Source organism: Agelaius phoeniceus, chromosome 5 (genome assembly GCF_051311805.1).
Source record: "Agelaius phoeniceus isolate bAgePho1 chromosome 5, bAgePho1.hap1, whole genome shotgun sequence".
NCBI classification, from domain to species: domain Eukaryota; kingdom Metazoa; phylum Chordata; class Aves; order Passeriformes; family Icteridae; genus Agelaius; species Agelaius phoeniceus.
The window spans coordinates 38,031,301-38,057,004 of NC_135269.1; the positions used below are offsets into that span (position 1 = coordinate 38,031,301).

At 35.7% G+C, this 25,704-nt stretch overlaps 1 protein-coding gene across 4 annotated transcripts in view; it reads left to right on the forward strand.

The window, feature by feature from the left end:
* ZFC3H1 (zinc finger C3H1-type containing) overlaps positions 1-25,704 on the forward strand; it is a 41,682-nt gene that overhangs the window by 5,631 nt on the left and 10,347 nt on the right. The window contains exons 3-25 of one of the 4 annotated variants that reach the window (XM_054630773.2): positions 3,318-3,382; positions 3,636-3,834; positions 4,018-4,244; positions 5,801-5,924; positions 7,485-7,582; positions 8,521-8,724; positions 9,365-9,529; positions 11,074-11,211; positions 11,595-11,713; positions 12,057-12,203; positions 13,134-13,308; positions 13,526-13,657; positions 14,353-14,901; positions 14,985-15,094; positions 16,329-16,460; positions 17,403-17,524; positions 18,068-18,169; positions 18,527-18,643; positions 19,546-19,729; positions 21,467-21,653; positions 22,056-22,247; positions 24,168-24,405; positions 25,564-25,669. In XM_054630773.2, coding sequence (XP_054486748.2) covers positions 3,318-3,382; positions 3,636-3,834; positions 4,018-4,244; positions 5,801-5,924; positions 7,485-7,582; positions 8,521-8,724; positions 9,365-9,529; positions 11,074-11,211; positions 11,595-11,713; positions 12,057-12,203; positions 13,134-13,308; positions 13,526-13,657; positions 14,353-14,901; positions 14,985-15,094; positions 16,329-16,460; positions 17,403-17,524; positions 18,068-18,169; positions 18,527-18,643; positions 19,546-19,729; positions 21,467-21,653; positions 22,056-22,247; positions 24,168-24,405; positions 25,564-25,669 — 3,832 coding nt within the window. The remainder of the gene's footprint in view (positions 1-3,317; positions 3,383-3,635; positions 3,835-4,017; positions 4,245-5,800; positions 5,925-7,484; positions 7,583-8,520; positions 8,725-9,364; positions 9,530-11,073; positions 11,212-11,594; positions 11,714-12,056; positions 12,204-13,133; positions 13,309-13,525; positions 13,658-14,352; positions 14,902-14,984; positions 15,095-16,328; positions 16,461-17,402; positions 17,525-18,067; positions 18,170-18,526; positions 18,644-19,545; positions 19,730-21,466; positions 21,654-22,055; positions 22,248-24,167; positions 24,406-25,563; positions 25,670-25,704) is intronic. The other 3 variants (XM_054630774.2, XM_054630775.2, XM_054630776.2) reach the window with 3 other exon arrangements.

Here is a 25,704-nt window from a genome sequence, read left to right on the forward strand (position 1 = left end):
TATGAATTGGGGTTAATTACCCAATTACAGGTTCAGGTTTTGAAGTCCCATCCTCCTAGATTGCTCTCCTCCATTTGCTGTTTACACTTTTTGGGCCTGAAGCTGCAACAGTGTTCTTGGCTGGAAAAGGATTGTTTTGTCTAACTGAACTGTGAGGACAACTTGGTAACACTTTATATGAAGTTCACAGTTGCACACTAAGGCAGTACAGAATCTGAAAAATATGAAAGCTAGAAACTTAAGGCATCACTGTTACCTATTGTATTTAATAGGTGTTGGGGAAAACTTTACTGTAATTGAAATGTTAGAAGTTACAAGTTAAAGATTTAATGTACTTAAGTCTTGTGTTTTTTAATTCATTGAATTACATAAACATGTTTGGAAGCATGCTTTTGCTTTGGATTTGTAGTTTAAACAATGTGTTTTCTTAGACTGATTGTTTGGCAGAAAACATAAGGACAAGACTTGAAGGTTTTAATTGCTGCTCACAGCAGAAATCATTGACTGTCTACTAAAAGTTTTACTTCTGCTTTTGCCTTGTTTCTTTTCTGCAGAAGCAAAATGTGGGGTTTTTTTAATCTGAAAAGAACATTTAGAGACCCCCTTTTCTGCATTTCACCTTTTTGTGTTAGCTTAAGTGTAAGATGAGGATCATGGAGTATTCTGAGTTGGAAGGCAGGGATCATCAAGTCTGAGTCTTAAAAGTTAATGTCCCACACAGGGATCAAACCCACAACCTTGGTGTTATTAACACCATAAGGTGTTTTCACAAGAATTACTTTGATCATTGTTGGTATTCACGAGTAGTCAAGAAATCATAGGCCAGAAATGGAAAGGATTTGTAGACAAAATGAAGCCCAAGGGTAGAATATTAATGTCTTGTCTAAGATAGTTCTGGGCTGCTGACTAAAAAGGGTAATTGCTGAGATGCATTAGCCAGTTACTGAAAAACAAGTGATCATGTCCACCTGGCCTGGACTAAGAGCACTTGAGCTTACTTCTGTCTGCAGCAAAATAAGGCAGCTGACGTAAGCTTCCTACTCTAAAAGGCTGCATGTCGTTCTAGTAGGTGATTGCTGTGGTTGAGGGTGGTGCTTGAGGCTATCACTTGTCATCTGGTGTTCACTAATTTGCCAGTGTGTGTAAACTGTCAATTTGAGTGGGAAGAGACAAAGTAGTTAATGGATTGAATAAGAATGCAGGTGAGTAATTGACAGGAATATGGAATATGAAGAAAGATAGGACTAGAGCACTAAAAGTCAGAATGATTTATGTATGACTTCAGAAAGAAGACAGGTCTTGTAAAGAAAACAAAAGAGAAAACTGATAACTATTAGTCAAACCACCTCATTCTGGGTAATTTCTCCCCCTTGTGTGTTTCCCGTTAATAATATTTTTTTTGTCTTCTTTTAAGAGTCATCCAGGTTTTATTGACACATATGAGTAAAACTAATTTTGGTAATAAAAGAAAAACTAGTAGTCTGTGGGAAGAGTACATAGCAGGACAGGAGTAAAACAGCTGTTTAAAAAGCAAAATAGTCTCAAAAATTCAATTTCCAAACTTAAAAAGCACTGAAGTTGGTAATACAGTTGATATGATAGTGAAATAGATGCTGTAATATGCATATTAAAAGCATTTAATTTTTGCATGATATTCAAATCTATGATATATGAATGATCTGAAAGCAGACAGATTATGTATGAGTGAATGTTTATAAAAACGTAAGGCAGGCTTCCACAGAAAAATTCAGCTAATTGTAGTTATTGCAGATTCACATGTATTGAGTGAATCTATACTACATTAATCTCTTTACTGCCACAATACCTGCTACATGTGTTGAGAAATAGGCAAAATTTGATTTTCACATTTTATGTATTTTTAAATACTGTACTAGGTGTTTCTGCAGGCTTGTAAAAGTTGAGGAAATTGTCTGAAAACTTAGGAAAGTTTCAGTCTCATATTAATTCTCTGTGGTTCTCTGAACCTTGTGGTTCAGGTGCTCTGACAGGCTTGACAATATTCCCTACTTTACTTCCCACGTTGTGCATTAGCCTGTTGTGTCATGTTGTCCCCTTCTGGTTTGAAAGAGCATTTGTACTTGTATAGAATGTCCCTTCGTATGCTTGCATAAAAAAATCCTACTGTACGATCTGTCTTCCTACTTTCATCCTGTGAAGTGGGTGGTTAGGAACTTCACATAAGTATACTAACTTTTTAAAATCTTTTCTCTAGTTCATATGGGTATTAGATATTACTATTTTTTTTTTGTAAGTGCATTTTTAAAAAATGCATGCTTGTGCAAAGAGGAAGACATTCAGCATTTTTTAAGTTTCATTTTTGTTGGCGTTTAAGATGTTGGTGTACTTTAAACAGTGCCTTTCTGAATGTAATTTTTATGAAATGCTAGGAGGAGTTAAGGCTGTACAGAATCGGAATTTATTTTTCACCATTTTGAATAGTGGGAAGGAATCTTCCTTTGAAGAAAGAAAATTTAGAGAAGCTTGGAGTTCTTTTGCTATATTACTCTTTCTCTGAAGTTTTTCCTTTGTCTGATGCATATAAGCATGGATGGTTATATAAAAATGCATAATTTTTTCTCAGCCAATTATATTACTGACTATTTGCTATAATAAATTATGTAATACTGCAATATGTACAGCATTATGTATACATGTGTAAAATATAGTATGTTAAGATGCGTTTATATATACATTATGAAAATTGGCTATATTTTGTGACATTTAACAAATTAATATTTTAGCAACTAAATGTTTATGGAAAAACAGTGCTGTACTATTCATTTCCACTATTCATTCCATGATAACTTTTTTCTGTTTGCCTTTGCTGTGAAATGGAGTAAGTGTTCTTACTGCAGCTTTGGGCCTTCATATTTAATTCTGCAAAAGAATGACCAGTTACTCAAAATAGCTGCCAGGGAAATATGAGATGCTCAGGACAGCAGCTGATATGAGATGGTGGTATAAAACACATGACAATAAGTCTTCTTTTCCCCTTGTTTGCAAATCTGTTTTTCTCTGTTTCTTGACAAAGTACATGTGAACCTTAAGATTGAGTTAGTAAGAAATGACAAGTCTTGCCTTAGGCTTATGGAGTCATGATTTTATCAGACATGCCAAATTTATATGAATGTTTGTTCATGTGATCTTGCATGTACCACTGCTATTGTTTTATACTGTGTATCAGTGATACTGATAAAATATGATTGTATGTAGATTAAAATTCATGTATCATTTTAATGTAGCTCTGTCTCAGGAGAAACAGCTTGTTCAAAAATACGGTATTTTTCTCTTGGAAGGTACAGAAGAGAAAGAGCAAACATCAGTGCGAAAGCTTAGCAGTTCAGATGTTGCATCTGAAAAGGTAAGAAATATTCCTCAATAGATGAGGCATGATTGCATTATCGTACTTGATAGCTTTTTCCAAATGGCAGTCCAGAAGCATTCCAGTTGTAGGAACTGTCAATTTTTAATAAATGACACCAGTAAAGTAGGATTTTGAGCTTTCTTTTAGTAAAAATATTGGGGAAAGATTTCAAAAGACCTTGCAAAGAAAAAGTTGCTAAATTATGTTTCTTGACTTTTTGTCTTGTCCTTTCTTCTGTTTTCTTCTCAAGAAGCTGCTTGATGATGAGGAGGAGATGTCTGAATTGCAACTTAGGCTTCTTGCACTTCAGTCTGCTAGTAAAAAATGGCAGCAAAAAGAACAACAGGTGATGAAGGAAAGCAAGGAAAAATTAACAAAAACGAAAAGTGTTACACAGAAAATCAAAACCAGTACAAAAGCACATTCAACAAAAAAACCTAGTACTACAGGTAATAAGTTTGATGTTACTGAAATGGCTGTCAATGGCGTGGCCTAAAAAAAAAGCAAATATGAGCAATGAGCCTTTAGTCTTTCTAAACTCTCTCACATTTACTCAAAGCTCTTGAAGAATCTAGGATTAGGTGAAACCAATTAGGTAAGATGGTGTTAATCACAAACTTTTTTATTTAAAGGCAAGCAAGCTTTGAGGAAGCAACAGACAAAGACATCAAAGAAGATGCAGCAGCAAAAGGAACTAGACAGGCGGCAGAAAGAGGAGGACCAGAGGAAACAAGAAGAAGAGGAGGAGAGAAGAAAGAGAGAAGAAGAAATAAGAAAAATTAGGGACCTCTCAAATCAAGAAGAGCAGTATAATCGATTTATGAAGCTTGTTGGAGGGAAGAGGAGATCAAGAAGCCGGGTAAGAAATTTCTTACATGGTGTTCTGGTGTTACATTTAGGATTCATGAATGATTTGTCTTGCTTCATCTGGTTTTGTGTCACCATCCTTTCTGAGTCCCCCTGTTCTCCTCCCTGCTTCCCCCACCCCTAGAATAATCAAAATATAGCAATGAAAGAAAAGCTCAGTGTACTGCAGTGTTTACAGTGCTTTAATCCCATGCTAGAGAAGCATTCCTCTTGGATTTGGAAAATCAGTTTTCTATGAGTTGTACCTTTGCAAGTCAATGATAAAGCATTTTTCTTCTAAAGACATTTTGAACATAGTGATCAAAGAGCAGCCTGTAATTTAACAATAACCAATTAGTGAAACTTCTTTGGCTTTTTCTTTTAGATTTCAAGGTTTTCTTCTCCACATTTTCAGACTTTTTCTGTGTATACAACTTCAGTGAGTTGCTTCTTTCAAAATGTCAGTGTTGCTTTGTAGTATTTTTTCAATGTAGTATTTAATCTATTTTGTTGAGACACAAGATACGCCAAGACAAAAGATAATTAGTTTTACTTTACATAGTGTCAAATTGATGAGGTAATAGCATTAGTGCAGTAGTCATCCTGCTATCCTTGTGGCTGTTCTTGTTCTCTCATATTGAGATTAGCAAAAGGCACTTGAGTAACTAATGCCTGTCTCTAAAACATTGGTACATTACAGAAAAAAATTACTGTTTCTATAGCAATCATTCTTTCAGCCTGGAAGCAATACAGCCACTGGAGCTGCATGCTTCAAGTGCTTGGAGCCACTAATGCTGTGAGAAGAAACAGCATCTAAGGGAATTGAGGCTCCTTGTTTGAGGTCATGTTGTAGAAGAATCATATTAATATAAATACTGAGTGGAAAATGGAGACTAAAAATGTTTGACTGCAAACAGTAGATATTCTAGAAGCTACCAAAATGTCTTCTGAAAGATACAAGTTAAGGAGACTGAGAAGTCATACTTAGGTGTTCTGCATGTTTTCAGTCCTGAGCATTGATTGGCATCCATACAGTGTTAGGAGATCTTTAAACAATCTGATTTATGAGTTGACAGTCTCTGGATTTGTCTCAGTGTGGCATGTGGCTCCTTCTGGGACAATAAAAAGATTCTTCACCTGAGAGTTGTTTCTGGCAAGGGTAGTTCAAGCATTCTTGGTAGTCATCATGGCAGATTACCAGAAATAATAAAGCATTTAATTCACATGCAATCTTCAGAAATATATAACTACGTCCATTTACCAGATAAATAATAACCTAAAAGGTATTTAAAAATTGTTTCCATGTATCATAACACCCCCCCACCCCATCATCCTGGAAGAGATACAGTTTTAAAACTGACTGTGGATTTGTCTAGTTACTACTTGCAGTGGATTTGGTTAAAAAGTAGTATTCAGTTTCTTCTTCTTGTACATGATAAGTAAATTGTATTTATAAATCAATTAGAAGAAAAAAATCTAAGGGCCTTCTTTCAGAATTTATTTCTTAGTAGTTTACTCTGAAATAATGATGTAAGACCAGGTAAATAAAATACATTTTTGTGTGTTTAGTCATCAGATACAGACTTGAGATGGTCTTTGGATAAGCAATCTACAGAGAGTGCAGGAGGCATATATCAGTATGACAATTACGATGAAGTTGCTATGGATACAGACAGTGAAACTAACTCACCAGGTAAGAACTTACAGTTCTCTTATATGGTGGTTGGTAAAAATAGGTAAAATGTAGGAAATAAGCCACTGTTCTAGAGAGAAAGTGTTTTGAGCTGTCTGAATTATAGAACTAACATTTTAAGGTGAGCTAATTGTGTTAACGCTGACTCTTTCTATCTCTCCTGTAGTGGGATTTTTAAGATCTTCGGGGTATATTTTTCTCATGGCAGTACTGTAGGTTTATGCTTGTATCTTCCCAATCAGCTGTGCAGGGTGTTGACTGGACAGACAGCAGCTTTGCAAAAAAAGGGCCTGGGGGTCCCATTGGACATTAAGTGACTAATGGGTTGGCAGTATGGCTTTGGGTGACAGGTGAGCCATAGCTTGGGTTGTGGCACTGTGACTGTTGTGGGTCACTGTCTGGAGGGGCCTGTTGATCACTGATGAGATTGCCAGTTTTCTGGTTTCACAGTGGGAGAGAGTGACATCTACAATGAGCCTAGCAAAACACCTTTTTGACTAAGGAAAACTGTTTCAGGCTTGTTTTTGATATAGTTCATCAAGACATTGGAGCACTTGGCTTACAGAAGGAGACTGAGAAAGCTGCATTTGTGTTGAGAAGGCTAAGGAAGGATTTTGCTCTTGTCTTCAACTACTTAGTGGGTAGTTGCAGACAAGACAGAGCCAAGCTCGTCTTTCAGATGGCAGCAGATGGACAGGTAGCAACACTTGAATTGTAACAAAACAAATTCTGCTTAGATAGAAGATAGTCAAACACTAGCACAGGTTTAAATGTTGTGGAATCTCCATGATCAAATATAGCTGGAACATGACAACCTGACTTTGGGGGCAGCCCTGCTTTGGGCACTTGTGCTGGGTCATACACCTTCCATAAGTCTCTTCCAGCCTACATGATTTATTGATTTTTGAGTCTGAGGTGCATTTAAGGTAGTTGGGTTTCTGTGTTCCATGTCAACATATGGAGAGTTGAGAAAACTTCATCAAGCATAGTACTTGATTGGATACTTTTTCTCTTGCTTTTCATCTTCCACCCTTTTTTTCTTGCTTCTTTTTTCTCCTTTCTTGTCCGCCTTCCTTATATATAACTTTGTTAAAATAGTACACCTGCTATTTTGTATGTGCAAGTTACACAAATCTCTCTTGATAAAGCATCTCAATTTCATGTTCAGTGTTTCAGAATTTATCAGTAGTGCTTTGGGTCTGCTTCTGTCCTACCTTGTGTTGTGTTATGTTTTTGGTAGCCTGTAATGAGGCTACTGAGATATCTTATTTGAGAAGGTAAATTCTTGCGATTTAAATTCAGTTTGAGGCCTGCATTACCTTAGCAGTACTGGTTGGCTGTACTTACATTTTGTATATAAAACAGGAAAAGAAAATGTAACTACGCTTTTTAAAAAAATACACATACATGTGAAAAAAGGCACTGTGCTGTGCCTGGTGTTGCCTTTGAAATTAGTGCATTGTAAAAATGTTTCTGCTCCATTAGATCAGTTGAAGCATAAAGCATGAGTTGTTTAATAAATATCTGTCAGATATCTTACATTCAGTATTTTAATTACAGCTTCTTCCCCAGTTCAACCTCCTTTCTTTGAGTGTCCAATAGGATATTATCCACCTCCAGTACCACCAATTTCCTTGCCGCCACCTCCTCCAATTCCAGTAAGTAACCTTGATAATTCTCATTTTGTATCCAATTTCTAATGCTAAAGCTAGGATTAAATTTAGATTCTGTTTTGGGTATTATACTCTGTTTAATGATTCCCTTGAACTATCTGTTAGACTCGTGGTTGCTTTTTAAAAACTCTTTATTTCAGCTGCCTCTTGGCTGATGCAGTTGTTGGTTAATAGAGGTTTTCCCTATTGAATTGAAATTCACTTCATTGCTAGAGCTGTGCTTTCTCATACAAAAACAAAAAATTGTCTGAAGCACATAAGGAAAAAGAAAGAATTGGAACTATTAGCACAAGGCAACTTTGCCCTTTATCTCTAGGCCACGTAGGTAGGTAGATAGGCTTGATCTCTGACTTGTTACCTAGAGGGGGGAAAAGCCAAGACATACAGCTCATCAGTCATTCCAACTTTGTGCCTTTAGACTGTGCTTTCTGTTTTCTCACCTAAGAGTCCACATGAAGTTCAATTAGTGCAGAGTTTTTTTCAGTGAATGATTGTTACTCTTCTCAGAAAAGCGATAGAAAGGTACCATTTCTTCTCATGACAGCTTCTGAACTTTTGACTAAGGGAAATTGTAATTGTGTTAGCTAAGACACTTTCATAAAACTGTTTAAAGAGTGCTGGTTAACTATATTTCTCTGGCTAAATGACCTCTGGTTCAGAGTCTCACATTTAGTTTGTATTTCTCCACAGCTTCCACTATCTAAATCTAAGTTTATTGCTTCCATTAACCTCTGTGAGAAATAACTTACTATTCAATCACAGCCTTTGACAGGGATGTAAGTGTAGTTTGAATGTTAATTAAAAGGACACAGTTTAGATTACTTCTAAACCATGGAATAATCTTGGTCTCAACCTCTGCTAAGTAATCATAAAGGAGTAGTAATTTCCACATTTCAAACCTTTGTTTTATTTTCTTTTCTCAGCCCGTACCATCTTTGAGCCATCTTTACATGGAGGGTATTCCTTGTGTTTCTCTTGAGCCACCTCCACCTCTTCCCCCTCTTCCCCCTGAAGAGCCTGAGCAGCCACCAAAACCTCCCTTTGCTGATGAGGAAGAGGAGGAGGAGATGCTCTTAAGAGAAGAATTACTCAAGTCTCTAGCCAACAAGCGTGCTTTCAGAGCTGAGGTACTCTATTGTTTTTTGAATGTAAGCCTCTAGATGGCAGTCCTGACCAAAATTTCAATGTGACCTGCTGTAAGTGAGGCTTACTAGGGATATTACGCTGCATTTCTAGAGACTTAACAATCAACAAGAACTATTCTGGAATTGTAAATTGCACCTTTCTTGTTATTTCTGAAGGAATTATGAAACTTCAAGGTACTGAAAATGGAGTAAGTCAAAGGAATGGGGGTTTTCTGCCAGAAAACGTTTATTACTTTTGAACTTTTCAGTTAAAAAGTAAGACAAGTAACTTTGTTTCAGCCTCTTAGGAAAAGATGTTGGAGGAGGTTCACTGGTTATTGTTGTTGTTTTGAGGGTTTCTCTTGGAGTGAGAAGCTAAGCTTGTGGTTTTGGAAAAAATATTAGTTTTGACCTTTCTTAAAGGGTCTTCGTCAGTTGACCTGTGAATAACTGGCCTGCTCTTGTGTGCCTTTTTGATATTACTGCAGAATTGCAACATTTGTCTAGTACATTTCAGTAGTCTGGCTAAATCACATTTTCAAGTCACAAGACATGTATGAACCAGTCACATTTATACTGATGCTTTTAAAAACAGCTAGGTATAGTGTGCATTTTTAAGACCATATTTTGTTCTCTTTTTTAGGAAACATCAAGTAACAGTGGTCCACCTTCCCCTCCTGTTCCAGACACCTTGCAGCCTGTGCCAAGAAGTAATCTGTCTGCTGTCAGTATTAATACTGTGTCTCAGCCACGGGTGCAAAGTACAAAGTTTGTTAGAGTACCGAGGCTTCCGCGAGCAGTGATCACAGTAAGGAAATACTGCTTCCTTCTAATAAGGCTATGAGTTGAAACTGAGCTCAGTTTAAGTGAAGAGCAGACTTTCTAGTGGTACAGCACAGAAGAGTGAAGCTTAAGTTAAGCATTTGAATTATTAGTCACCTTGACAATCCATATGCTCTTCTAGAAAGACTTTGAGGCAAGAATTTATAGCTGAAGAGAGCATCAAGATACGCCATCATACAGTGAACTAGGAGATTGTAAATCTAGTTCAATTATTTTCTTATCCAGACTAGCACAGATGCCACTGCCAAAACAGAGGTAGTCTTGCTTTTCCTTCTGCACCGGGCCAGTTGGTGTCTTCCTTCCTTTAGAGGGGGTCTGGAGCATCAGTCCCATTGCTGAACATACTTCACATGCTAAATTGGTTAGAAAACTAACTTCTGTGGGAAAAAAAATTACTTTTCCTTCTAGGAGGAGTTGAATTTTTTCAGTGAATAGTGTGTACATCAGTTAGCATGTCTGTGAGTGTGGCTGGAAGAGAGTGTTTGTGAGGAGTGTTTATGCACCAACAAAAACTGGAATTTCTCCTGCCTATCTTGTTGTGGTGAAAAATTGACGCAACTGGAGTATGTTCAGCAGTAGTAGATAAAACCCATGTCTTGAGAATTGCCCAGAGTATCAAAAAGAACTGGTTGTGGAAATTTGAATATTTTTCATTTAAAAAAATGGTGTTTTTTTGATGGGGTTAATGCTTTAAAAGACACTTAGAGTTTTGACAAGGTTCTATTCTGAGATGAAGGGTAATGTATAGCTATAGTTGTCCAGATCTACAGTGGGAGATCAGAAGAGCAGTCCTGGAAATGTGATAAAAGTTACTTTTTTCGAAGCTGTAACTCCAGAGCATTTGAGGTTAATCTCGGTTGTCTGCTTGTTTCTGCATTTTCCGTTGTGCTGGAATTGGCAGTCACCTGATCTTCAGTGAACTTTTTAAATTTGTGTTGGCAAAAGATGATTAATCATGATTTCATCTATTCATTATGTTCTGTTGGTGTTCTCCAATTAAACTGCCTGAGCAGCTCACTGTAAGACCAACTAAGTACAACTGTGGGACAAGAGACATTGCAACTGTGTAGCAGAAAGATAAGGGCGTTTTGGCTGGTCTGCCACACCAATTCTGATGCAGATTTGATTGGCTGTTACCTCTCAGTTACTTGAAAAAATTCCTTGCAAATGACAGATGATAATTTTAATTGCAATTAAATTAATTAATCAAGTATAGTAGTTAGATGTTAGAGATTTGTATGCTCTGACCATGAACCAATAAATGTGCTGCAGATACTTGGGAGTAGGTTGAAAATGTTGGAGTAACTTTCATGTTACAATATCAAGAGTATGTGTAATATTACTGTCTTGTGGAGATGTACAAATGCTTATTTTTTTCTTACAATGTGGGATTGGTGTGTGTGGTAACAAAAGGAGTTAACCTTCTTTTTCTTGTAAGTATGTTCTCTGTTATACCTGTGTCTCTAACTTTGTCTTCTTACTGTAAAACTTTTTGCATTCTCACCCCAGCTTCCAAAACACAAGTCTGTTGTCGTTACATTAAATGACTCAGATGACAGTGAGTCTGATGGAGAGCCCTCTAACTCAACTAGCAGTGTGTTTGGAGGACTAGAATCTATGATAAAAGAAGCAAGGAGAAATGTTGAGGTAAATGCTGTCAAAATTTTAAAAATTTTAATTGTTTTTCTTTATATATGGAATTTAAACTTTAGAATTCAGTCAAGAAATACTGAATTGCATCAGAAGGGGGTAACAGTCCCATCTGGAGAACTACACTGTAATTTGGATTGCACAAGCTAATCAAATTTTTTTGTTGAAGATGCCATCTTGAGGATAGAACTTGGAATATATTTTGGTTTGATTTTTTTCAATTAAAATTCAATGCGTTGTTAGGCAAAAAGACAGTGGCTTAAAAGATCTTACTAGCCTTGAACAGCTATGTTAGTGCTGAAATTCCTCTTATAAATACTATTTGATAGCTGTATTTTAATCTAGCATGACTGGTACTGACTTGAGTCTAATTGTAACAGGCATCAAAAATCAAAGCCCCTCCAAAATCAGAAAAAGAGAATGATCCAATGAGAACTCCAGAGGCTCTGCCAGAAGATAAGAAAATAGAATACAGACTTCTGAAAGAAGAGATTGCCAGGTAATCTTAGTTTAATTGTTAATATAAAATGTGTTTTATTTGTAGCCCTTTGCTAACTAGTCTACTTTTATAACCTGAAGGAAGATCTGAGTCTAAAAACCTTGGCATCACCCTCTGGTTTTTCCCCCCATGCAGTTTTTTTGTAAGACTACATAGAGGTCTAAAGAAAATCCTGGTATTTGAATTGACTTAGAGTAACTGATTGCAGTTGTGGAAAGTACTTTTTCTTTTAACTTAAAATCTTGTCCTACTACTATTTTCAAAAATTTAAAAACTCATGGGAGTACACATGAAAATGATTGTTGAAGCTACTGAACAGCTTTGTTTTTGACATTTGTTTCAGTCGTGAGAAACAGCGCTTAATTAAGTCTGATCCTGTGAAGAACAATTCGTCCCCTGCAAATTCTGATGGTGAAGTTGATGGAATTGGGAGAATAGCAGTAGTGACCAAACAAGTCACAGAAGCAGAAGCAAAGCTGAAGAAAAACAGGTATGCATTTTAGTGTCCTAAGTCCTACTTTTTGCTTAACAGGATGAACAGAAAATATTTTCAAATGTGTAGCATTTAAAGAACGAGGAACGATTTTTCCTGTTGTCTTGAACTATTCAGCCTTTAGTTCTATTGCTGTGCAAAAGGAATTGTGTAGTATTGCCAGTGAGGTGTTTGATAACTTTTAAGTATGATTTGTCATACTAAGTGTTTTCAGCTGTATTTATGTTCAGTGACAAGAATATGATTTGTGCCACCTAATATGGCTTTTCTCTTCTGGTATGCCTCTTCCATGTTCCTCACTTCAATTTCAAATTACAAAGTAATTGGAAGTAGAAGTGCTTTGCATCCTCTTTTCAGCTTCTTTTTCCCCTTGATTATTTCCTGTATGGTCTTGTGAACAAACTGGGTTGTGATCAGTCATCAACTGAAGAACAATCTTCCGTCCTCTCTTTATCCACACCAATCTATCTAAGTGTTTATCTTCTCTTGATGCATAGCTTTTTGTAATTTGTCTACTCTATTGCTATGCCATAATATTATGGCTTGTAATCTGGAAGTGTGTGCATGTGCCCTAAGATGGAAGTAGGTTGTTACTTAATAGAAGGCAAGAATGTGTGTTTTGGTTGTCATTCTCTTAAAAACAGTCTTAAAGATAGAGCATTTTCTTACCTTCCCCTGTCCTTGTAACTAGAATGTTTTTTCCTGCATTTTACTTACTTGCTGAACTTGGGATGCTGAAATGTGCTGTATATATTGACGGTATTTACTGTCTTCTGGATGTTAGGACTGTTTGGAGAGGCTTAATTTGTAGTCTTTTTGTGAGTGAGGAGAGCTATGTTTTTAAATAACTGGGGTTTTGGAGGAGCAGCAATTGCTCTAAGTAGTTTACCTTTGGAAAAAATTGTGTACATTCCTTTTTTATTTCAGAATGCTGTTAATAAAGGATGAGTCTGTCTTGAAAAATTTATTGCAACAACAGGCCAAGAAGAGAGAGAACGTTCGAATTGCTGAAAATAAAATTAACAAACTGGCTGAACAGCTACAAGCAACAGAGAAGATCTTGAATGCTAACAAGGCATTTCTCAAGAGGCTTCAGGAACATGTAACTGGCACTCTGAAATGCTTGTTTCCTAGAGTTGGAAATCTTAAAATGGGATGCCTGATTTTTGGTGGCAGTAGACTTTTCTTTGAATTACTTACTAATTCCCACCTAGTTATTTTATATCTCATTAATTCCATGTAATTATATTTTATTATATGATCATATCTGTAAATTTGCATCTTGCTGTAGTATTTACTTTTTATTTTTATTTTTTTAGATACATAAAGTTCAACAACGAGTTACAGTAAAAAAAGCCCTGGCATTAAAATACGGAGAAGAACTTGCTCGAGCAAAAGCAGTAGCAAGTAAGGAAATTGGGAAACGAAAGCTAGAGCGCGATCATCTTGGTGTAAGTCAGCATGCTTTTAAACCAAACTACTTGGAAAAAATTATGAATTTTGATGAACAAAGTTCAAGTGGAATTTCAGGAAAACATTTCAGAAACAATGTAGGGAATATTCCTATTGGTTTTGTTCATTTTTGAGAATTCAAAAAAAAGGCATTAATGATTTAAGGAAGAAAACTCTTCAAAACCTACATTTCAATGTTAGGGGAGTGGCATTCATAAGTAAGTAATAAGAGGAGCCGTGTGGCTGTGAAAAAAGAAAATTCTGTCGGTAGACATCAACAATTGTGTTAAACTATCAAGCTAAGTTGCTGCAGAGTGGATCTGATACTGTTTTGAAAAACAAAATATACAAAAACAAGACTAAAATATTTTTCTAAATTTTAGTCCTCCTATTCCCAACATCACTGTATGTACTTGTTTTATAGCTCAACTTTTAATTTGGGCCAGAACTTCTGTTGAAGCCTTCCCTCCCTGTACATGATAGAGGGTAATTCTTATCGCAAAACATGCAAATCTGCCACTTGAATTGTGTCAAACCTTAGTTGTTTTTCTGCTGTTTGTTGAAATCTTCAGGAAAGAGTTTAAAATACATTTTTATAAACTCTGAATTAAATATTTTGGCTATGTTTTTCCTTCCCATCAATAGATCAGTAGATGAGAAAATTGAAATAAAGAGTTTTTTTTTTCCTTTTTAGCCAAGCAAAATGTTGAAATTGGATTCCTCCCCTGCATCAAGTCCAAAAAAACCTTCAGCAGAATTGATTGCACTAGAGAAAAAACGACTGCAGCAACTAGAATATGAATATGCTCTAAAGATTCAGAAGTTGAAGGAGGCCCGTGCACTTCAAACCAAGGAACAATCAAATACCACACCTCATGTAGAAGAGGAATCTGAATTTGCATTACCTCAGCCATCACTTCATGATCTTACACAGGACAAATTGACTTTGGACAGTGAAGAAAATTATGTTGATGATGAAGTTTTGTCTAATTCAAACAGAGAACGAAGGAGATCTTTCAGAGAATCTAATTCTTTTACAAAGCCAAATCTTAAACACATGGACACTCCAAAACAAGAAACTATAAACAAACTTTCTAAAAAGGCTTCCGAGGAGCCCGAGCTGTTCCTTGGATTGAATATTGATGAACTGAAAAAACTTTATGCTAAAGCTGACAGCTTGAAAGAACTGCTAATGAAAAGTACTGCCTTTATTGTGCCTAAGGAAGAGCTCTTGTGTGGTCAGGTAAATGTTTTACAATTAAACATGAAGCTTGTTATTACTAGGTGCTATTGCAGCTGCTGTATATCTGTTTATCTGTTTCCTAGGAAATTTCAGTGGACATGGATTTTTTTACGTCACAAAGTAAACAAGCTGAAGTGAAACCACTTCCGTTTGGACCGTATCGTAGTCCTCTTCTGCTATTTAAATCCTACAGGTATGAAGAATGTAGCAGCTTTTTGACTTATGCTTATGTGTTCTTGTTCATATGGTCTTCAGTGCTCTTCCTTGATACCCAGATGTGTACAGGAAGACAAGTCCTAGTGAGAAACTTGACTATCCCTAAACAATATTGCCTGGTTTAGAAAATATAATTATTTTATTCAGTTTTTTTTTCCTGCAATGCACATGTCCCTTGGTTTTGTGCAATATGCTACTTTTACATTGTATTGTGCATTGTTTGGTACAACTAAACTAAAAACATGGCTAAGTGTTTGAAAACAGGATTTTTATATCTAGTATGAAACAATGTAAATCCAAGAAGCCTTTTTCAGTTATGCAGTCTTTGAACTTGGCTAGGATTTACATAATCTGAGTCAAAATTGGCTCAGTCATCTATTTTTGGATTCCTCCTCAGTGGAAAGAGGCATAATCACAGTGATTCATCTTGACTTGACAGTAATAGCTGCAAGTGTAATCAATTTGGCACATCTGTCTTTTGACTAAAGAGAACTTTGTTCCTACATGTCCAATTGTAGACAACAAAAGTTGAATTTTAACTGGAGAAGTTGTATCCTACCATGTGCTTCAGCTTTTTTATTGCTATGGACTTAAGCAGTAGAAGATGGAGGAAACTATCTTTACAGGAGTATTCATTTTAACTTTTAGGTTATGATGTTAATTCCTGAAGGAGCTAGAAATCCCAAAATTGATGTAGTCAAAGTTCAGCTAAAGATTTAAAAGAAGTGTTAGTCTGCTAGACTAAGACTGGTTTTGTTTGTTTGTGTTATAAGGGTGAAATGTTTTCTTTCCTACTGTTTCTTCAAGTTAGTCTTTAACAGTTATCTTCACACTTCTATTTGATGTTGGTCTTAATGCTGATTAGAGCATGAGATTTTCTATAAACTACTGAAATGCACTTTCAGTAGTTTGCTTTCCATACTGGGTTTTTACTCCACTCCTGTTTTCATATTAATGAAGTTCTGCACCTAAAGGAGATGAGAATGCTAGAGGAAAACTTAATTAGGTTGAGAAGTATTCCATTGTTCCCTTCCTCTTGCCCTTGTTTTTGCCTTTTTCTTAGCCTGCAGGTTAATGATGCTTTTGGTTAGTAGCAGGGATTTGGAAATAATGAGATTTAGTACTGTGAGTGATTTTAATTACTTTTTTTTTTAGAAAATTGATGTCTTGCCTTGTGTACTTTTTGACCATAATTCGCTGTTTCATTTTAGGTTTAGTCCTTATTTCCGTACCAAGGAGAAGCTGTACCTCAGTTCAATAACATACAGCAATATGATTGAGCCAAAACAGTGTTTCTGCCGCTTTGATTTAACAGGCACGTGTAATGATGATGACTGTCAGTGGTAAGTTCTTCTTTATTTTCATGGCTTAAATGAAACCTCTCTTCTAGATGTCTGACTTTGAGTCTGAAATAAGTACGGTTTTCTTTTCTTTGAAAGATCTGGATATGTGATCCTATGCACAGGTTATAGACAAGGTCATTTTTAATACTCTATTACAGATACTTAGTTGGAAGAAAAACCCCTTTCAACTAAGCCATGAAGAAGGAGGAGGCTCTTGAGATGTGAATTCAGAAAAATAGTATGGCCTGATAGAGAATAGCTAACATTTTTCTAGTAATTCAAATGGATCTGGTTACATACAACTTCAACATAACATCAACTCATAGAACCTCACTTGGTGGTTGAAACTGTTAAGCACCCTTGATTGGAAAAGCGTATACCAAATCAATGATTAAGTGAAAAACCAATAATACTGTAGTGTAATTCTAGTTTCCTGGAAAAGTACTAGCTAAGTTTGTTTCTTTAAAGGCTGGTGTTAAATTGTATTGAAAAATAACTTGTTTACCAATCTTGTGCAGTATATTTAAAAGTGGATATGAACTGGCTCGGAATGTACTCAATATGGAAACCTAACTACTGGTAAAACAGGACTGAACTTTATTCTGGATCAGCTTTTAGCTGCTGTCATCAGACCATTGTTTGACTTTTTAAGATATAAAGTGATATCTAATTCTTATAATTACTTTATTTGAACTGGAAAGTTCTAAATACTGTGCTGTACGCTTAAGTTTAGAAAAAGCCTAGAAAGAAAAGTTTAGAAAAAGCCTAGAAAGAAAAGTTTAGAAAAGTTAAATGTAGAAATACATTTAACCAACTTCCAAAGCAAACAGTACTTTTTCTGTGGGTATTGTTTTCTTTATGCCTCACCCAAGTGTGTACTAAAACTTTCTTAATATTTTGTTGCTATGATAAATGTATTAATTGCTTATTTATTTGTTTTAGGCAGCACATGAAAGATTGCACTCTTAACCGTAAGCAGCTCTTTCAGGATATTCTGTCTTACAATTTAGAACTGATTGGCTGTTCAGAAAAAAGCACTGATGAGGAAATCAGCACTGCCACAGGTTATTGAGTCTTTTGTTCTCTTTTGTATCTAAAAATTATTTTCTGAAGGGAATGAGTTTCATTAAAAGCTCTAGGTGCAAGGACTTTGATGTGAAGCAATATATAAGATACAGCTATATGAAGTTTCTTCAGCTGTCCATTTCAGCCCTTTGTAGTGGGTAGTTACATTGGTGTCTTACAGAAAGAACAGAATCACTGGTCTGAGGAACATTTCATTCAATAAAAAGTATTGCTGGGATTCAGGGTGTTGGGGAGCAGTGAGCATGGAATCTTTACCTCTCTCCTTCCTCAGTTCTTTCTGTAGCTACTGGACTGACCTGTTTCAGTGGAGCTGATATTTTATAACCATGCCTTTGCCATATAGGCAAGTGGCCAAACAGAACTTGCTTATTTTTCACTTTTTTGTGCTAGTGTGTTAAATTACCACGCCTCTTACAGCAGTCGTATTTCATAAATTTATCATAGATTGTGTTAAATTGCTGTCAAGTTACATAATTGTTTAATCCATATGCTTACCTAAGATGCACATATTCTTGTTTCAGAAAAATATGTTGAAAAACTTTTTGGTATAAACCAAGATCGTATGTCAGTGGATCAGATGGCTGTTCTTCTGGCCAGCAACGTCAACGAGAGTAAAAGTCACAGTAAGCAGCTTGGTAGATTAAATACAATATATATAAATGGGTAAAAACTATATAAGTACCTTGATGATTTTGTAAACCGAGAATATATTTTAATATAATTTATTTCTCTCAGTATTATAAATTCTGATTATGGTAACAGTCTACAGAGTTTAAGGCAATAATACAACAGTTTTGGAGTTCCATTTGTAGAATTTATTTATGCACTTAAACACAATAAATTTCAAGTAAGTAGTATTGAAATTTATGCACTTGTTTCTGTTGAACTCACAGAATCTTTTTATCTAAAATCCTTATTAGGAAAAATATTTTACTCTTGAACACAGAAAAGTGAAAGAATTTTTACTACTTTGTTTACAGCCCCTCCACATACAACTTGGAAAGAGAAAAGGAAATGGAGACCAAAGTACTGGAGGAAACCTCTGTTAGATAGTAGCAGCAGTGAAGAGGAACAGTTTGTTGGACCTATTAAATATGGTAATCTGGATGTGTGGCACCCTTTAAATGAGTACTAGAGGAAAAAACCCACCCGCCTCTTTCTAACACTTGATTTTTAAAGGGTTTTTTGAGAAAATCAGGGCTTTATTTAATAGCTTTCTTTACTTTCTACTTCCTGTATGCAGACTTTTTTTTGCATAAATTTTTGGGTGAAGTTTTTGACCTACACTTATAATTCTAATAGGTTTTTTCTTTAATGTGACTGGAAGTTAGTGGAATGTCTAATTACCTGTTCTTAAAAGGAGCATAAGGAACTGTTTCTCTAGAATGTTTCAGCCTTTTTTAAAATCCTTTTTAGGATTTTAAAAAAGTTTTATTTTGCTTCAACAGCCCTGCTTTCTCCTTCCCCCTCCCCCTGAACTATAAATAGTAAAACATCAGTGTTCAATTACCTTACATTTGTACAGAATTTGTCTTTGGTGTGAGGTCAGGAGTAAAAAAATCTGTAGTTAAACAGCATTTGAGACTTTGAAGCTGCTAGAGCATCAGTAACCTGATAGCATTTCACATGTGACTCTTGCAGGTAGGAGCTTTAGGATTTGTTAGCAAATCTCTAAAAAGGATTTTTTGAGACTCATAGTTGAGATGATAAATTTTTCTTTGTCAAATATGTCTAGTTCGTAATGCTGCCTGATGAACTGCCTCAGTTGGTGTCTGTTGATCAGGGCAAACTTCACAGCTAATTCTTTCATTCCTTCACATTTGGAATATAACCAGTTCTCTACAAGCAATACAGTTTGAAGAGTGCTGAGATAATGCTATTTAGTTGTGATCAATGGGAGTACTTGAAATATGTAAATGCCACCTCTTCTGAGAGTTACTGGTCACTACTGTCTTAAAAAGGAAATTTTCTTTTTAAAAAATTTGTCTATTGTTTACAGCCCATCCCACAGAACATAAAAAAAGAGTTCCAGTGCTTGATACTGTGGTGACTCCAGATGATGTCCGGTATTTTACAAGTGAGACTGATGACATTTCCAACTTGGAAGCAAGTGTCCAAGAAAACCCCTGTGATGTACAGCTTTGGATTAAACTTGCATATAAATACTTGAATCAAAATGAAGGGTATGTCTGTTACATATGAGACCTTGCTACATTTGCCCTTGCTGCTATGACCAAGTTTCCTATTTGATACTAAACAACTTTCTTCAACAATGCCACAAATAATGCATTACTTTAAGCAGGTTAAAAAATAGTTTATATTTAGTGCAGTATATGAGTAATAAATTACACTGATGGTTTATTTTTGGGTAGGTTCTTTTTCAGAATGGAAGTTGATGGAAAGTAGTGTGGGAGAAGTAATTGTTCATGTTTGAAAAGTGCTGTGTGTAAGATTACAGTGGAATGTTGTACTTCCAGCAGTAAAAGTGGGCCAATGTACTCAAATCATTCTCCCCTACGGACTGAATGGTTGCAATAATTTTTGAAATTACTTTCATCAGCCATCTTTCTTACAAGGACAGTTTTGATAGTTGGTTTTATCTCTGTAGAAATCATCCACTTGAGCACTTGGTTTCTTATTTTGTGATATTTTTTTAAAATTTCAGTTTCCTGAGTTTCTCTAGCTTCTCTTCCTTAAAATTATGCTGCAGAGTACCAAGTTTCTGTTGGCAATCAGATCACTTGAATAGGAATTCTGTCATGATGGTTTCATCCATTATGATGATTGACTTCAATTTTAATAGTGAGGTACAGCTGAGCAACTGTAGCAGGAAGCAAGGGGAATGGAGAAGAGCAGCTCTACTTTAAAAGCCTTGTTTAAACTGTGGATAGTTGGAAATTAGGAAACAAACCAGTTCAACTGTATCAGTAGGTGCCTGAACAATAGAAGGAGTAGAACTGGGAAGGCCAGTAATCAAAGTATTACTGGCAAGTAGCAGCATGAGAAGAGCATGCCTTCTAAATATAAGTGTAGTTGGGAAGCAGTCAAGAAAAGGGAGAAACCCTAGTGGAAGATATGTGCATCCTTTTCTTAAAACAGCTACCTCTCCCATTCCTACTTCTTCAGTACTCTGAAGAAATTTGACTGCTCTAGTAAGTGAAAGTAGTGGGATTGGGAAATCTTCAGATTTATGCATGATTAACTGTGTTAGGTTTTTTTTGAGACTTGTGTATTTCTCTTCATACATGTCCATGCAAAATAATTTCTGAAGATGTTTTCAGAATAAGTGGGACCTCAGAAGCATTCTGTGGTTTTATGGAAGATGTATTTATGAATTAAAGCTTTTCTCTGTGGCTTGCAGTATAGCCAGTTATTTCAGCTAATTTTATATTACTTGGTGGGTATTATCTCATGAATTTTTTTATTTCAAAAAATAAAATTTCAGGTTTTTTAATGTCTTAGAGACAGAACCTGCATGATATGCTGAAATAAAGGCTTATATACAATGACTGTAGAAAGTAAATTAAATATTTGACAAAAATATGACTTACTTTAATCCACCTCTGAGGTATCTACTAAAGTTCTTAGGCCTCTATGATGTAAATGCCTTTATATCCTTGCAGCTTGAGAACTTTGCTTAGAGATCAATCTTACCAATTTTCAGTTAATTTGGACTCTTTTATTTGAATTAGCAATCTTCATAGAATACCTATTTTTGTGCACTATAACAATTGTACCTCCTAACCTCTGAAACTTGAAAACTTGCTGAAGCTTTGATAGTAAAGGATGATGTTTAAGAAAAGATACTGCGTGTGTCTTCCATTCTAATTAAAAACATCGGTTTTCATATTTGATACAGTGGAAGTCATAATACCAGCATAGCTGATGTGAGTTCTTTTTTCAATATTTAATTTTTACAGTTCGTCATCTGAGTGTTTAGATTCTACTTTAAATGTTTTGTCTCGAGCCCTGGAGAGCAACAAAGAAAATCCTGAAATTTGGTGTCATTACCTCAGACTTTTCTCAAAAAGAGGAACCAAGGAGGAGATACAGGAAATGTGTGAAACAGCAGTGGAATATGCTCCCTCTTATCAAATTTGGTGGACAGTAAGTAAAAATTCCAAAGTATATATTAAATGTTCCTGTAAGTGTGTGTTTTCTACTCTATAAAGTCAGTGAGCGTGACAGGGAAAGTGTCAAATGAAAAGTACTGTTTTTGAAAACTCAAAAGTTGAAAATGAAGCTATTCAGGTTCTTGCAGGTTATTTATAGAAATCATCAGTTTTCCTCAGGTAGTAAAAGTTATTTAAAATCAATGTGTTAAATTGATTGCAAAACATGAGTGTTCTTGTACTATTAAAAGTGGTATCTTTAGAGGTTTAATATGAAAATTTGGTGTGATAAGATAGCAAAAGGCATTACTTGAAGTTTGTGATCTGTGTAATTTTTAAACCTTAACCTAGAAGCTTTACTTGCATTTTGATTGTTGTTAATATTATTTCTCTCTAGTTTTTGAATTTGGAGAATTCCTTCGATGGAAAAGACTATGTATGTGGGAGGATGCTGCAGTTCTTAATGCAAGTGACAGGAGGAGGAGAAAACCCAAATCTTGTGTCCTTTCAGTTGCTGGAGACACTCCTCTACAGGGTTCATTTAAGCCTCTTTACAGGAAGACAACAGAATGCTCTTGTTCTGCTGCAGGTAACTTCCAAGTTACCACCCCAGGAGTGTTTTCATAGCTTCACCTTTTTAATTTGTGTGACTGTGGTAGTTTGAACTTTAGTGGAACTGTGCCTTCCTTTTGGAGAATTTCTTCAGCAAGTAGAGGCTTCTGCTTTGAGCCATGATACCATTGTAAAACCTGGATGTAGCTTTGAGGGTTTTGTTGCCTACTTTTTTTTGTTTGTGTAGCTAATAGTGTAGACTACTAGATCTCAAAATAATTCCCAGGGAGATACTTTATTTTTTGGTTTCTTGTAAACCATAGATCAGGTTTTTGCAGTGAAAGGTCTGAGAGTATTGCCTCAGGTATTCAAAATTGCTACAGAAATTATCAAACCAGTAGTTCTTGGGAAAGAACATAGTAGTTATCTAACAGTATTGCCCTACTATAAAATCTGGAGACTGTTAAATTAGATTTTATTGCTTCTGTCAACCCTGAAGTCATTGAGTTATCTCAGGCCAGAGCTATGACTGTAGAAGTCATTTAGGTGACTGTTAACTCTTGTGTTGATGATAAAAGTGGTGGCTGAGGGTGAGAAATGGACATCACCCTCTCCCTGAGTGGGAGCTCTGTCCTTTCAGTTGCAGGTTGTTTCATTCCTGCCAGTAGGTGCCACTTGTTGCTTGCTGCAGCCTGTCACTGCCCTCAGAGTTTGAGAACCTCAGGCTTTTGTCTGGCTCCAGTTGGAATGAGAAAGCACAGTGCTGTGCTGGCTTTCCCCAAGTGTACTGAGAAATGTAACTGAATGCATAAAAAGAGGAGGGCTCTGGAGAAAAAAACTGTTTGTGTCAAATCAACATGGAAATCCAAGGAGAATTACACTGGTTGGTTACCCTCACCTTTCTTCAAAGCATCATCATCACAAAGTCAAACTTTTTTTTTTTTCCAAGTGAGTCTGAAGTATGTAGTTCAAAAGAATGACTTGGCAAGAGATTATTTAATTGTATTTCAGAGAGAATAATTTTGGAGTAACTGCTATTTCAGAGTAAATAACAATGTGTATTGGAAAACTTGAAAGCAAATTTTTTCAAGTATTTTGTGGACTTATTTTTCAAGTATTAAGTGAAATGCTTTTGAAACACCAGTTTTCACCAACTTCAGGACATGTGTTCTGCTGAATTTTGCATAAATTTGCAAGTATATTCGTTCTCTTGAAAAATGCATTCTTTGATCATACTGTATTTGTCCAGAAAAATGTTGACACATTGCTAGTCATGAGGTTCTGTTATGTTTTAGAAAGAAATTGTGTTTAGACTTTATTTAATTGCATGCCCTAATTATTTTATTTAGTATCTGCTAGATTAACTGGACTATTCTATCTTTGCATATGACTAGTAGAAAAATTTCAAGTAGTATCCTTGTTGTCAGTGAGGTTGCCAAAACATTTTTTATAACATGTCTGGAGATGGTGGACTTTAATAGGTGTAACTTAGTAGTTTTATAACAAAAATTGAATAAATAAAAACCCCAAGCCAAACAAACAACCCCAAATGCACAAGACCTAGTAGGATATAGCAAGTTGAATCCAGGTTGTAGATGAGTTGTATCTAGAGCTACTGTATTACTTCTTATGGAACTGGAAGTAATAGGAGAATACAGCAGGAAAATTGAATGAACACATGTTGGGAGATGTGTGTTTTCAAAGTGTCTCTTCACTTTTTGCAATAGCAATCTTCTGTGTTTTTTCTTGAACCTTTTACTACAAACTGTGCATAATTTGAATAACCAGACATTCACATAAGCTGAATATGATTCTGATTTACATAAAGAATTAGTTCCTGTCTGCTTTCTGGAAAAATTTTGAGAATATTAAAACCTACTCTTCCTGTTTTCTTTTCCTGTTCTTAAATCTTAGACTCTTTGACTGAAATGTAATGTATTTCTTTCAACCTTTACAGAATGCTTTAAAATCAGCAAATGAAAAGATGATATCAGACCACCTTACTGCAAGTGACCGTTGCTTGGCTTGGCTGGCTTATATACATCTAATTGAATTTGGTGTTCTCCCAGTCAAGTTCTATGATCCAGCTAATGTCAGTCCTTCAAGGATTGTGCACAAAGAGCCATTTTTAATACCATGGCAGACAGTTGAAGATGTGAAGACTGATCCTGATACACTTTTAGCTATGTTTGAAGGTAAGATTAAGGTGATAAGGACTTAATACATTCTTCACATGTTGTAATTCAAGAAGTATTATTCACCTTCAGAATTTCAAGTCAGTGTTGATGACTATGTTAAGCCTCTGAATTAATCCAGTGGATATTGCATTTTGATTTAACCAGAATAGCGAGGAAAATCCATGTTCTTGGGTGCTTAACCAACACTCTTGAGTTTTTCATCTGTGGTTTCAGCTCAGCTTTATCTTGGCAGAATATGATAGTTCAGAGAAAAAGACCAGTCAGTGGCTTGTGATTGTATGACATTGGTTTTCTTGGGCTTATGCAAGCATAAAACCAAACTTCAGCTGTCATTCTTTCTTACTATTTTCCCCTCAGGTAGGATATGTGTATTGGGAAGTTACTTTCCTGGAATATTAGTGTATTTCCTTAAAAGAGACAGAACAATGCATTTGTTTATCTTAATTCACAGTTCAGGTAAATTGAATAATTTTTTTAAAAATGGAAAATGAAGATAGAAGAAATTGAATTCTTAGCTTATGGTAGTGCTGCCAGAGGTAGACCTCATAGTAGCAGACAAATACTTTTACATAATATTTCTAAATGTCAGTATTTAGTGGTTAGCCAGTAGCAGTATGGAGTTTCCACTGAGAAAATATCTATGCTGCTGTTGGTAATGCAGTGTTGAAATACTCAAGGATTAATGGAGTAGCCCAGCTGTGTGAGTGAGGGCAGTCTAGCTGTGGTAATGGGGTGTTCATTGTTGGATGACTTCTTATTATGCTGAGGAGAAAAAGAATATCCTGCATTAGCTTTTACCTCAATAGCTTTCAGCAGCTATGCTGAAAATCCTGGAATGTGATTTTAAATCTAGAGATATACTTCTGTCTGTAACATTGCTTTAGTGTTTCATTGGTAGGATGGTTCCTATTTTTAAAAGGAGTAAGAGGTGAAACTGAAAGCTTTGTCTTTGCACTGTGGTGATAAGTAATGAGAGCTTTTCCAAAGATGATCATCTATTTCTAAGAATTTGCAAAAAAAAGCACTCTCAGAAATATCTTTTCACACTTACGTATTTTCCTTATGTTCAAGGAGACATTTTATTATGTTAAGGCTTCACATAACTTCGACACTGTTTCAGGTGTAAAGGCTTTGTTTTTTACTTTTGTTTTGTAGATGCAGTCAAAACATGTACTGATGAAAGCCTTGAGGCTGACAAAAGAATAGCTACCTGCTTTCCTCTCTATAGGAACATGATAGCTTTGCTGAAACTTCTTGAAAGGTAAGTTGTTTCAAGACATTCTTAACTGGAGTATT